This window comes from Plectropomus leopardus, chromosome 24 (assembly GCF_008729295.1).
Source record: "Plectropomus leopardus isolate mb chromosome 24, YSFRI_Pleo_2.0, whole genome shotgun sequence".
Classification (NCBI taxonomy): domain Eukaryota; kingdom Metazoa; phylum Chordata; class Actinopteri; order Perciformes; family Serranidae; genus Plectropomus; species Plectropomus leopardus.
The window spans coordinates 7,802,192-7,817,011 of record NC_056486.1 but is presented as its reverse complement, the minus strand read 5'-3'; the positions used below and the strand labels follow the sequence as shown (position 1 = coordinate 7,817,011).

Genomic DNA, 14,820 nt, shown 5'->3' with positions numbered 1-14,820 from the left:
TCCGGAAGGAACATGACAAATGACGTGTCAAACTCTGATTAGCCAGAGTCTTTCTCGCGTTCTCTCGCGAGGTCATGTTACTTCTGAAACAACCAATAAAAATGAATAGCACAAAATGCCAAAATAAAATACAAATAGTGCAAATAAATAAATAAATAACATTTTTATTTAACAAAAAATTAAAAAAAACAAACAGGATATAAGAGCTGATACTTTGAAACGTAATTTAATACATAGATAGATAGATCGATAAATAAATCTACTTTAATTTATTCTCTAAAAACTTTCTGTTGACCGCATTTCTTTCGCCTTTGGAGATACTGGCCATTTCAAATATTTTGAATACTTATTTGTACTGTGAATACTTATGATTTAATAAGGTTTTTGGATTGATTGTAATTGTTCCGTTGCTCCACAAGATGGAGCCATGTGGACTAAAGTTGTGGGTAAATATCACCTGCCAACAGTATAATATTTGTTTATGAGATTCTGACAACTTCACTGGCAACTTTGTCACTTCAAAATTACATTTTACCAAAAAAATTGTACTATTAAAAACAGGCGGCCGGATACAAAGAGGTACTAAAAGGTGACATGGACACACTGCAGACTGACCGGTTGCATGGAATATCCAGAACAGCACAAACGGCGAAGCTATTGCAGTAGGCGCAGTTAGGTATAATTTTTGATCTGTAGAGATGGCAAATTTGACAGTTTAATATGTTAGAATACTTTTAAACTGTTGCTTTGAAACATTTCCAAACCTGATGGCTCTACACTGGCATCTGCTGGTATAAGCTTGGGTTGCACCCACTCATGATTGCTGCCTTTTCCCCAGCCCAAAAGCCCGTCTCGCTATAATATAGTTGTATGTATGCATACATGCATGAATGTATGTATGTATGTATATATCTATCCATAAATATGTGTGTGTGTGTGTGTGTGTGTGTATATATATATCACCCCCTAGGTTTGTATGTACGTATGAATGAATGACTTTGCAAAAGTACTAATACTTATTTAACTTAAAGAATTTGCCAATTTCTTTAATGTATATACCACGAGAATTTTATCTTATGGCAATATTGTGTATTTTGGTATATTTGTAGTCTTGTAATCTTACAATAGATCCGTATATTATATATTATGTAGATATTCTACAGATATTTATCTTATAGGCTACTTAATTCTATCTATCTATCTATCTATCTATCTATCTATCTATCTATCTATCTATCTATCAATCTATCTCGCTTGCTTGCTTTGTATGTTTAAATCTACCAATCAGTGGTGACTTTTAATACGTGTGATCGCAATGTAGTTTGTGCATAGCCTAAAAATAGCTTTTGGCTTCTGGTGGTTTCATTTACGCTTCAAAACACACAAACAGCGGTGCACATCTGTGAAAATTATCACGCTGAACTACACGTGTAAGTCTCAGAAACTTGTGTTCATCACAGGGCCTCCCATTCAAAAATCCCATCAGGTTTTTGACGAGGGAACCAGTGCGACGCTCACTTCCTGGTTGGCCTACAAAAATACGTCATCCCTGCGCCACGCTATTAGTACAGACATGTTTGTCGTAATGGTGCGCGCCAGAAAATAAAAGACGACCTCCGGAAAAGCAGTCGATGCCAACGGCGAGCAGAGGACAACACAGCCGGAACCATGCAGTGGAAAAGCGCCATTAGATAGACAGACAGACAGACAGACTGATACGTTACTGAACTACTAAACTGGGAAATTCTTACCTTACAGCAGAGGGTTGTTTAGATACTGCACAGGAACAGCAGAAACATAGTAGTACATATACTTACCATACTCCATAAATAGCCTTTAAGATAAATATCTATAGAATATCTACATAATATACAATATAAGAAACTTTTTTAACAGACTACAAATATACCAAAACACACAATATTGCCACAAGATAAAATTCTGGTGGTAAATACATTAAAGACGTGCAAAATTCTTTAAGTAAAGTAAGTGTTAGTACTTTTGCAAATTCAGATTATTAATACATGTACTTAAAAAAAGATGTTTAATACGTACTAATAATTTGAAACCTAAACAAATTGGCTCAACTTCTAGTAAAAACGTGGAAAGAAGGCAATCAGTAATCTCACAAGACATTACAATGTCTCTTGTATGCAGATATTACAGTGATAAAAATAAAAAAAATGTTTTTATTTCTTTATTAAACCAATATCAATCAAAGCAACAAAATTCACATACTTTAGGCACCGTTTTCCATTTAATGCTGTGCACTGTTGTCCAAAATAAAGGAACAAGGAACAAAGAAAAGTTTAATGAATTTCATTCCAAAATGTCACATCTACAGTTTGAAGAAATAAACTACAAAAACAAAACCGAAGCATGTTGGCATGAATGGGTATGAGTGTAAAAACGTTTTTTTTTTAATATTTGTGTTATGTTTTGCCACGAAACATGTACCTCCTGCATTTTGGAATGAATTCCGTCATTTGCCGTCAACACAAAGAAATTAACACAATCCCAAATAATCAGTAGTCAAACAAATAAATTACAGAGAATACTGACAAACTGACAAAACCCTTTTTAAAGAATTAATGTCTCTTACAACCAAGACAAAATCATGACATCAAATGGTTGAAAGCAAATAATGGAATAATACTTCTCCTGCCAAATTGTGGTCAAAACTGTTCTGTTGTGGACGGTGATATGGAATGAATTTGAAATACTAACTTTTAATGTCAGATAAATGTGTAAAATTAGTGTTAAGATTTTGTTTCATTAAAAAGCTGCATTTTCAAAATAACATAAAAAGACTAACAATAACTTAGCTGTATGACGACGCCACATAACCCAACATTATGTACTGATATCTATGATTAAATGACAATGAAACCAATATGTTGTTATGTGCCCAGTATACAGTAAATAACTGTAAAGCAAAACATGAGTGAATACAATTCTGCAACGTAAAGCCTCATTGTTCCAGGAATTAATCCAGCCATGACACAAACACCGATATATTGTATGTGGATGGATATAAGAGTAAATGCGCAATGTAAACATACGAGAGTTATGACGACTGAAATATTCGGTAGACATTTCATTTGACCTCCGTTATACCTTAGAGACTGCAGTAGTTTTACCATAAATATGGCAAAAAATACCATCACTGGGCCTCATGCAAGAAACAATTTATGAGCGGCCTTATTCTTATTTTTGCTCATATCCTGGACTTTATTTTAGTTTTTTGTTCGTACCCTCTGTTTTTTGGGATGTTCTTTTTGCTCTTCTCTTAGGTAAGAGAAAATTTTACGACTGGTTGAAATCACTCTGACCAAAATAAGAGGAAAACGTCTCATTTTCACAGTCCGCAAACTATTGCCCAGTGCAAGAAAAAAAAAGCTTTAAAAATGCATCAATTTAATTTAATCAATTTTAGATAACGTTTTAGAGTATTTACAATGACTGGGTTATTAAATTTTATGACTAACAGAATGAGCTGGAATGTTAATAAGTATATTACACAAGTTCTGTACTGAAGTTCAAATCTGAGGAAGTTCTACTTTCCTTGAGTATTTACATCTCATGCCACTTTCCTCTTCTACTCCACTAAACTTCAGAGGGAAATATTTTACTTTTTACTCCACTATTACTAGAAAACTACCTTACAAATTTTTGTGCAGCTAAAACAATTAGTTAATTTTTAGAAAATTAATTTGCATCTACTTTTATAACTGTACGTAATTTTTCACGTTAAAAAAATGCATTTCGTGTCCTTTACATTTCCTTTCATCTTTGAACTTTGAGATTGTATCTCATGTAAATGTCTCATCTGATAAACTGAATAATCTCTATAAATAAAGTATTAAAAAAACATTTCATGGTTCCAGCTTCTGATATATACTATATGTAGGAGGACTTGCTGCTTTTATTTTTAATTTTTTGGATCAAATCAGATCGATCAAATGTATACCTTTTTGCACGCATACTTTAAATACTTCAGTACATTTCTCTGAAATTACAATAACTTATTTAGCAGTAGGTCAACTTCACGACTACTGAACTTCCTCTTACAACCTCTTTTGGTGCCGTCTCTCCAGAATCTTTGCACGCTGTGTGCAGTGTTAAGGGGCTCACTGTTACCAGTGACCAAGTGACTTCTGATCAAGTGGGATTTATCATCGAGCACACCTGGTTAAGAGCAAATTGGGATGGTTAAAAATGTTTGGTGCATCTGGAGCTGACTTCTCTTCATATGTTCTCTTTAATCAAGAAAAAAAAAAAAGAGAAATTAAAGAGAACGTTGCTGCATGAGGCCCAATGTGTCAAGACTGTTGCCTTTGTTTGTACATATTTCTTACATTGGGTACAATAAGTATCCAGAAAATGTGGAATGGACGTATTGACCGGCATAAAGTCCCGCAGCCTGGTCAGATGGCAGCTGTATGTGCACGCTGTCTCCTTGACGTAACGGGAGCACGGCGCTCCCCGATGCCTGATCCAGCAAGCCCTTTTTGTATTCGTCGTACGTGTACATGACTGGCTCATTGTTCTTCATCAGTGCCACCCACACGTTGCCCCCTTTGCAGTGGACGTGGTATGCAAAGTAGTACACCCCTGGTACGGAGCAGGTGAAAATTCCAGTCTGGGGGTTGTAGTCCTGGTTGCCGTTGTGCAGGAGTTTGTCGAAGATGACTGGAGAGCCGACAGGAGGGAACGGATTCGTGAGCTTCGCCGTGAATGCGGGCATCTCCACCGCACTGCCACTGATGTCGCCACCGTTCTTCGGCTTCTTGTAGCCTTGTTGGCCGGGGTAGGGGCCGGTCACCGGGAGGATCTGTCCAAGGTCAGGAGACGCAGCAGGTAATCCTGGAGGGCCGGGGGGTCCGGGTGGTCCTGGTTGCCCTGGAAGTCCAGCGGGGCCACTTGGTCCAGTGCTACCTTGAGGACCAATATGACCGGGGGATCCTGGCTTTCCTTCACCAGGATATCCAGGTTTACCCGGCAGGCCTGTTTCGCCTTTTGGCCCTGGCAGCCCAGGAGGTCCAAGTGGCCCCCCTGGTCCTATAATACCTGGGATGCCTTGTGGCCCCTGAAAGCCTTGCTCCCCAGGCTGTCCCACCTCTCCTCTTGGTCCAGTTAACCCTGCAGCACCTGGGGCACCAGGTAAACCCCGACTTCCAGGTTCTCCTTTAGGGCCAGTGGGACCTTGAAAACCTCTTTGTCCTGGTTGTCCAGCCCCACCTGACAAACCTGGCTGTCCCGGAAGACCCGGAGGCCCTAAATCGCCCTTCGATCCTGGATATCCTTTTTGACCCACAACACCATCCTCTCCTTTTTGCCCTGGAAAGCCGAGACTACCTGGAGGCCCTATTGGTCCTGGGGGGCCTGGAATACCACTAGGACCAGTTGGACCAATAACTCCTGGAAGACCTCCATGACCTTTATCACCTTTTAGACCTGGAGGTCCAGGAAGACCAGCATGTCCCTTGTGACCCTTAGGTCCTGGAAATCCTGGTTTACCATAACCTGGCAATCCTGGGCCCCCTGGTAAACCAGGAGGGCCTGATTCCCCTTTCCCTCCAGGAAGCCCTGGTTGACCCCTGGAACCATCTTTTCCCGGTTTTCCAATTCCTGGCATGCCTGGAGGCCCTGGTTGCCCTCTTTCACCAGCTGGCCCTGCCATTCCTGGCCCTCCAGGAGGACCGGGTTTTCCTGGCACCCCGGGTTGTCCAGGGAGACCATTCAAGCCAGGTTTGCCAATCCCAGGGTTGCCCACATTTCCAGGTGGACCTGGTGGTCCACTAGGTCCTTTCAAACCTTGCAAACCAGGTTGACCAAGTCCTTTGTCTCCCTTGGGGCCTTGAGGACCAGGAAGTCCTGGTTGACCTTTTTGGCCAGGCTCTCCTGGTGCACCCAGCTGGCCTGGAAACCCCTGACCTCCTGGTTTTGAAATCCCTGGGAGTCCAGGGGGACCTGGAAGCCCTGCAGGCCCAGGAAGTCCAGTTGGTCCTTCACCACCACTTGGACCAAGGTCACCTTTTAGTCCTGGTAATCCAGGTCCTCCAGGTTTTCCTGGCAATCCTGGCATGCCAGGTTTTCCAATTCCTGGGTAGCCTTGAGGCCCAGGAGGCCCTGGCTTTCCTGGTAACCCTGGCATTCCCTGGCCTGGTAGCCCAGCAGGGCCTTGTGGTCCCGGTGGCCCTGTTGGTCCTGGTGGACCCTGAATTCCTTGTGGTCCTTCTCTTAGACCTTCTCCACCAGGACCAGAGGGAGGTGGACCTTTAGCCCCTCTGGGGAATGTTTGTCCTGAAAACAAGAGGAAACATTTTTTTTTTACCATTTATTTTTTATTTCAACATAAACAAATAAACAGAGACAACTGATTGCTGATTACATCTCACTTTTCAACCCAACGAGCCCCTGAACCCAAATCCCCCTATCCCGTCCACCAACCGGCATAGGAGCAATCAAATTTGTCTTCATTGAGATTGTGTTTGGACGTGCATTATTGACTCACTGATGATAGTTCCAGGTACTACATGTCCAGGTAGACCTGCCACAGTCTGCATGTTCTGTCCATCAGGCACGGGTGGAAATCATCATTTAAAAGACGGACAGCAGGCTCCATTGGTAGCTGCAACCCAGTTTGTTGTGCAATGGTATTTATAACCTTCCCCCCAAAAATCAACAACCCCTGGACATTTCCATACAACAAGTATAAAGGAGCCAGCGGGTCCCGTGGGGGCACAATGAGCAATAAAGGTCGGGTACCAGTCCCTTTACTTGTGGCTTTAAATATGCTCTGTGTTAAAATTCCCGATGCATATTCTGATTATTTGGGTTTCTTGAAGCAACGATTTTGTAGTTCAATACAAACACATTATATAATATGACTGGATATTAATTTCTCTGATATCAAATTTGTGCTGGCACATCAAGACCACTGAATTTTTTAACAAAATATTTAAGAAAATGTCAGATGTTTGTGATCATGGTGATACTGATGAATTATTTCAGTTCATTGTTTAAGCTTTAAGGCGACAAGGGTAAAGTTATAAATACACACATCCACAATTTGTTCTTATTTTGTTAGTATTTTTGCCCTTCTCTTAAGTAAGAAAACATTTTATGACTGGTGGAGAGCACGCTTACCGACATAAGAGAAAAACGTCTCGTTTTCACAGACGACACATTTTTGCTCAGTGCCAGGAAAAACAAGTTCTACATTTGAAGAACATTTAAGAAAATACAGGCATATCATCATCATCATCATCATCATCATCATCATCTTGTTTTATATATATATGTATAAGGACTTGCTGCTTTTCCTTTTAGCTATTTTAATTATTTTAACTTAGTAAATTTGTTGAAAATTTTATGCATGAGCATGTTTACTTTTAATATGTGATAATAAAGTATAAAGAAGCATAAAGTTATCTGATTGTACTCACATACTTTTACTTAAATAATATTTTAAATGCAGGACTTATATATATATATATATATATATATATATTTAACTTTTTACTGTTTATTTTTCGACTTATGTCTGATGACATATGTATAACTTTTATGATATGTTAGGGTTAGGGTTATTGTTGTTTCTGTAACGTGACCTTGAGGATCCTGAAGGGTGGCCATAAATAAATGTATTATTTACTTTAAGTTTAACTTCATGATTGCAGAAGTTCTTCTTCTTACAACCTTTTTCGGTGGCATCTCTCCAATTCTTGTGCATGTGCCAGAGCATTTGGACACGGCACATTGGGGGTGTTATCTATGCCAAAAGGTTACTTATGATGAAGCATTGTTTGAGTTCTCTTCTATTTCCTCTTGCCAGGATATTAAGAGAAAAAAAGAGATGTTTAAGAAAATATTGCTGCATGAAGCCCAATGTTTGTAAAACAAAACAGATTAATGTGATCTGAAGACACTTTTAAGACGAGTTTCCTCTTGGAAAGAGTTTGTAAATTGAGCTATCGAGTCTCTTTTTCTACTTCATCTGAAAACTGATATATATACTGATATAATGTATGTATATATTTTACTGGTTCTCCACTAACTAGTTTAGCTCACCTTTGCCTTTTCCTTCAGTCGGTAGCCTCTCTTTGCCCATTTGCAGAGGCAGCTGAGGAAACTCTTTTCCGTACTGAGGCAGTAACGGCCCCTCTTTGCCGTAAGGCAGGTGTGGCATCTCGTTCCCCAAAAACTGCTGCTGAGGAAAGCCATCGTTGTACTGTGGCAAGGGCTGGTGCTGCTGAGGCGGCTGTTTGTGTCCATAATACGCCCCGCCGTGGGCTGGGTGTAATAAACACAGCTGGAAGACTGCGATGAGTCGACAGAAAGAGTGCAGGGGGACGGACGCCATTTTCTGCGATGAAGAGAATAAGTAAAGTATGGAGATGGGTCTTTTTGCAATCTGAGCTCACTGAAAGAAAAGAAAATACTGTGTAACCTAATTGATGATTTAACACCACAGTGTGACATTTAATCAATTTTTTCCCAAAATGTAATAAAAGCAAACAAACATTACCTTGATGACAACAACATCACCTCATCTGGGTTACCTTCTCCCTCAAGTGCCTCAAATCACATAAACCCCCTGAAACCTGAGCAGCTTCACAAGACATTATCCAAAAATGAACAAGAAATTGGTAAAATGTTGCAAGAAAATCACCTTAAAATAAGTGCACGCACGCACGCGCACGCACGCACACACACACACACACACACACACACACACACACACACACACACAAAGGTAGAACACTAACAGACAAGAAAATAATCTTAACCCTTTAGACTCTGGATAGACATCCATTTCCTTGTGTTGCACTAAGACGCCTCTCACAAGCATTTAAACTGTAGAATTTGGTTTGATTTCTTTTTAAGAAAGAAATTGAAATAAAATAAATAAATAAATAAAAGGGTACAACGAAATTTTAAGATTAGCAGTGGGGTGATCATAGGTATTATCCAAAAAGGAAATAATGTCCAGAAAACTATATTTATAATTCTTATCATCACATATTTGAAATCATACCAAATGAAAAAATAAATACTGCAATGTTTTTAAACGTGCAATATTTCACTGTATTCACTGCAATACTTTGGGCAATGTTTCAGTTTCAACCACAACATTCCTCTATGCGATAACTCAAATGTGCAACACACTGTAACTCTTGAATCTAGACCATATTCAACATTTTACAAATTGTACATTTTGTATATATTCGTATTTCTAGTCTCCCTGTACATATTGTTGTTATTGTAGCTTTTTCCACACATATTTATGTTATTCTGTTTTGACTTACATGCTGTTTGATACACTGCATTGTAGAATTCGGCACAGTTATATAGTTTTACATTTTACACACTCAACACATTACCCTATTATAATTTAAATGTTCACATACTGAGCAGATTATCTTTTATGGTATTTTACATTTATGTTTTCACACTTACTTACTGAGTGACTGTAACAATTCCCCACGGGGATAAATAAAGTATTTTTTATTCTGACTCTACATGGTTATTGGAAGTCACTCAAGGTAATAATCTAGTTTGGGAAAAACTCTTGAAGTCTGTGATAAGCTGCTGACACCACCACTGTACAAATTTAAAACAGCACTCTCCATGTACGACCAGCAGGCTGTGCTCTTCGACCTTACAGCTGAGTCGAGAATGAAAACCCATTGTGGTCACACCAGAAAAAAGAAACAAAAGCCCTCTCATCCTTCCTTTCTCTTGTTTACACATCTATTCAAACACACTGTGTAAAAGCTTCAGAGTCTCATATCCTTGAGGCGAATTACACACAGCGCATGCAGCTAAAACATATATCGTAATTATGAGGCCCCACAGGGGAAGTGGTCAGTCTTGAATATAATCCCTAATCCTTTAAACATGTCTGTGCTAAAGAGATGAGCTTCGTGCTGCCAAGAGCACAGTGTGAAAACAAACAGTGATGGGCGAATGTATGTGTTCCTCCGCCATGGTATTCCTGAAACTGTACCAACGGGATCAAAGTATTTGGAAATAAGACACATTTTTCTGGGTAATTATTTAAAAAAGCAAGCTAAGTACTGTCAGACGGAATATGTCTACTGTATAATATTTTTTGCACACATGTCCTAATCCAGAGCATCCAACACATCATTTCCTACCTTTTGGTGAAATATCTTGCTTCCAGCATGAAAATTCATGCTTTTTATGATTTACATTATGGTTTAAATGTCTTGAATTTGATCAAAATTGAATTCCTCTGTTACTTAAAAATAACAGCTGACCCCACCTGCTGACACCCCCCCCCCCCCCCCCCAAAAAAAACTATAAAAACAACACTGGGAAAAATAAAGTAAAAAAAATAATGAGAATAAAAAACACAGGGAAAACAGAGACCATATAAACAACACAACACACATTTTCTAACTACTGAGGGGGGCATCTGGGAATCGGGCTGATTAAGACTTATTGTGAAAAAATGGCTGCAAAATGCAAACATTTACATCATATTGTGGGGAGATGCAGTTTACTTAAAAAGAAAACGTGTATTTTTTCAATACTCAAAATTTTGGCTACTTTGGTTGTCTGGTGGATGGGAATAAAGACTCATGACCTCAGTATTCCTAATTTCTAACTATGTCTGCAATAATCAATTAACATAATAAACTGTACGTATGAATGTAATATTTAGTGTACTTTTGTAATTTGAAATAAATAAATAAATCAAAATTTTTTACCTGAAAAACAATAATTGTATTATACTTATACTAAAAATATCCCAAACTTCCACTGAAGTCAGTGCAGCATCGGTTCCCAACCTGGGGGTCACTAGGGGTCACTAAAGGTTCATGGGGTCTTGTGAGGCTTTCTTGATTTTAATGATATAAGAAAACCTTTTGACCCGAATACACAACGTGCCTTTCTGTGACGAAAACTACTGACATAAAGTGGAAAAAATCTCACTGGATAAGAGCAGAGTGAACACCTGAACACAATCTATATTCACGGAGCCTTCAATCTCTGCACGGCCTCGACCTGCATTACAAAAGTTCACAGTTAAAACAACCAAAGAACTTAGAGAACAATGGCCAAGCATCAGATCAGAGAGAAAAAAACAATAAATTTGCCAAAAAAAAAAAAAACGCTTAAAAGTATCTATTATTGTAAAAAAAATAAAATAAAAAAAATAGAATAGTACCTTAAACGTCAGGAAAAACTCATCTCGGATGACATATTAACAGGAAATAATCTGCTCAGAATTCATCTCAACCGCTTGTTTTGCACAAACTTCATGCAAATGTTGTGTTCACTATATAGGTTAATTGTAGAGTTCATCAGCAGAACAACGCACTGTTGTTGTTATTGATTGGATTTTATCTAAAATTTCTATGCAATATGTTACTTTGTCAAGGGCTGTCAGTTTACTCAATGATAAAAAAGGGCTGCCTTAGGGAAAAAGGTTGTACTGTTGTACAACATGCTGCTGCTCATAAAATTATCTCCATAAACTCAGGTGACACATGTTTCTGGTTTCAAATCCATTTCCTACCAAATAGTAGGAATCATCACAAATGTTCAATCTTTAATATTTCATGGTCCCTGACAATCACAAGCTCCACATTGCAAAACAATAAACTCTCTTACTTTCAGATTTTTCCTCCTCTCAAACTGAAGGTCGTCGCTCCCGCTGGCCTGCGCCTCCTTCGTCCGCTCCTCTGCTTCCCCTCACTTCAGGTCGCTTTTTCTGTCGCTCCTCCAAGGCATGAGTGGGACGGCGGCCATGCGAGGGATCCAGCCAGGTGTTAGCTGCAGCCCTGCTGGGCCCTGTGAAAATATGAATGTCAGCTTCGATGAATGTCAGGTGGCGACCTTTCGCAGAGGCCTGGGGTTTTTAACACTAAGCTGCCATCTCCACCTGGTAGACATATTTTGGCCTTGATACAGTAATGCTGAGACACACCTCTTTCCTGAGGAATGTGGGGACGGAGGTATTAAAAATAAATGTAACAGAATGGTAAAGTTATAAAACTGTATCTTTGCAGCCCCTCTAGCAGCAAGGCATCGACATAAAGCATTTTATCCCGGGCTTTGTAAAGGAATTAAGAAATTGCAAGCTATAATGTTTAACTTGCCTGGCTTTTTAAAAAATAAAATAAAATAAAAAAAGATTAAAGTGTGAGTGGGGATGTAAAAATGTACAAAAATGAGCGGAATATATAAAGGAGCATCTCATTCTCATGGGATTTTTCTTTACAATTACAACATTCAGTATAACCACACAAATGTGTATTCATACAGTAAATACAAGATATATATATACAAGAAACAAAATCTCATTTAAAGGACTTAATGATCATTTTATATTTACAGTTTTTGTCCATCACACTGAGCCTGCTGAACTTAGTGGACTCTCACAGTAAAAGATGCCATAAACAATGTATAGATCCAGCACCATGGACAGAGCCTGCGGACACTGTCCACCTGTGAGTCTGAACACTCTGTAACTGACCTCTGATCTGTTTCACTGTTCATCAATTTCATCACCACAGCAGCAGCAGAAAAATATTGGTATTCTAACATATACTGTCTTATATGATACACTATAAAGCTATTTTTTTATTCGTCCTGTTTCACCTCGACTGAAAATGAAGATGATTTTTTGTCACATGAAAGCAGAAATGCTTTATGTTGCACATGTAGCGAATATGTTTCAATTTTCAATTTTATGTCATGACAATGCTGTGGTTTAATATTTGGTTAGATTAATGCTCCAAAGGGTACGGTTAAGAAAACATCATGCTTTGTCTTAAAATACATCGTTTGGTTGCTAAAAACAGCTGTAAATATCCAGTATTGTCACGAAAAAATACTAGCTTTTGTTGCTACAAATAACACTGGACAAGTCCCAAACTCTTATTAAAAACACTCCCTTTTGTTGCCACCCATACTGGTGAACATATCCTGCGCTTCTGCTAAAAAATAACATAACAAGGGTTAAAATCCTGAAAATGAATAAATATTTGATATTTATAACTGGGACTGATGTAGTTTAAAAAAATAACTTGATGAAAGAAGAAATGAATATTAATGTAAAAAAAATTTAAGTCACAGAGTGATATGAGTGTGTGTGATGATAAAGTGGGCCCTAAGGGTTAAAAAACTCCCACCTTTGTCACCACAAACATGGCCGGATGCGTCCCTAACTGTAATTAAAAAACAACCACTGACGTTGCTTCAAACCCAACTAGATGTCATGTTGTATACATGTAATCTGAACTATGTCATATATATGAAATGTATAAAAGTGATATATCTGTGGTTTGCATAAACATACAATGCCAACATTTTATTCAGGCGACTCGGCTGCCAGTTGAACCGACTGTCGCTGTCAGCGTAAGAAGCCAAAATATGTGGGGGGCCTTGGAGAAAAGAACTAAATGTGTTCTTTTAAATTTCTAATGAGTGTTTTGCTGAGAAAATGGTGCAATAAAAAGTTACAGCCGAACAATTTAAAAGTTTAAATTGAAAACAGCTTGTCAGCTGAATGAAAGTTGGTCATTTAAGCGTTTCAATGCCACACAGAGCCATTACGACCAGACTAAATAACCTTTTTTTGTCTGCTTTCCCAAACCTCAGCGCTGGAGCAAATCACTTCTTTAACATCTTTTTCACATATAAAACCAGCAAGGGATCAATCCTCAAGTATTGATCTCCTAAACTGAACTGGGGATGCCAAACTGATCATCTTTGTGGTCAAAAGTCCTTCAACTCCCACAATGTAACCTATTCTCCGCTGACTAAAAAAGGGAACATACTGTATGCTTGGCGAGGAAATGAGACAACCTCTGCAAAAACAAGAAGTCAGCAAAACAAGCAGGACAGACGGGTGCTTTGAAACACATGTTCCCCCCAACCTCCAAGGATACGTCGAGTCGTCATGGTTTACAGAGACGAAGCAGACAAAAACACATCCTACTCCATTTAACGGACGACATGCTGGAGTAGCAGAGCTCGTTGAAGAAGTTGGATGCAGCTTCCGAGCTTCATCAGCAGTGACCTAATGTCTCAGAGACACACAAATAAGGGGAAGGGCATTACTTATCAATGTTTTTTTTTTGTTTTCTGCTAGCATCACACTTTTTGCTGCACTGTGAGACACTTTTTCACTGTTGGCTTTAAGATTAATATCTAAAAGTGTGTTGCGTTTAATTAATGGACTGATTACTGAATAGGCCTTGCAGGCAGAGACCCAGAAGTCCAGAGTCTCAAGAGTTCCCTGGCCTTCACATGCAAAACGTCATTCGAATATACATGTACCGGCCAGGCAGAGACTAAAAAGACCGCAAACGGTCAGAAAAATAGATGGAAAATGACTGTGAGAGACACCAACAGACTCACAACTACTGCAAAGGGACACAAAACAATTACAGACTCAAAATGACGACGACGACGACAACAACGATAACGATAGATGTATAATGACCACAAAGAGACACAAAAAAACTCCAAAGAGATGCAATATGATAACAATGACAAAAGAGACAAGAAAACAATGAAGGGACAGAAAGAGAACACAAAGAGACACACATGGGCTTAAAAGAGATGGACAATGGCTGAAAGACACACTGAGAGACTCACAACAACAACAAAGCAAAACCACAGACATTTCAAAAACCAACAACAAAGAGACACAAAAAAACTAAAAAGAGACGCAAAATGACCCTAAAAGAGAAAAAATAAAAACTACAAAGACACACAAAATTACCCCAAAGAGACACAAAACATCTACAGAGTCTGTGTGTCTGCGTATGACAG

At 38.8% G+C, this 14,820-nt stretch overlaps 1 protein-coding gene across 1 annotated transcript in view; it reads right to left on the bottom strand.

Moving 5' to 3' along the window:
• Positions 1-2,184: 2,184 nt before the first annotated feature.
• Positions 2,185-14,820, bottom strand: part of LOC121962905 (collagen alpha-1(VIII) chain-like) — a 49,381-nt gene continuing 36,745 nt past the window's right edge. The window contains exons 4-6 of the mRNA XM_042513227.1: positions 11,650-11,829; positions 8,077-8,371; positions 2,185-6,306 (exon numbers count right to left, since the gene is read on the bottom strand). Coding sequence (XP_042369161.1) covers positions 4,355-6,306; positions 8,077-8,368 — 2,244 coding nt within the window. The 5' untranslated portion in view covers positions 8,369-8,371; positions 11,650-11,829 and the 3' untranslated portion in view covers positions 2,185-4,354. The remainder of the gene's footprint in view (positions 6,307-8,076; positions 8,372-11,649; positions 11,830-14,820) is intronic.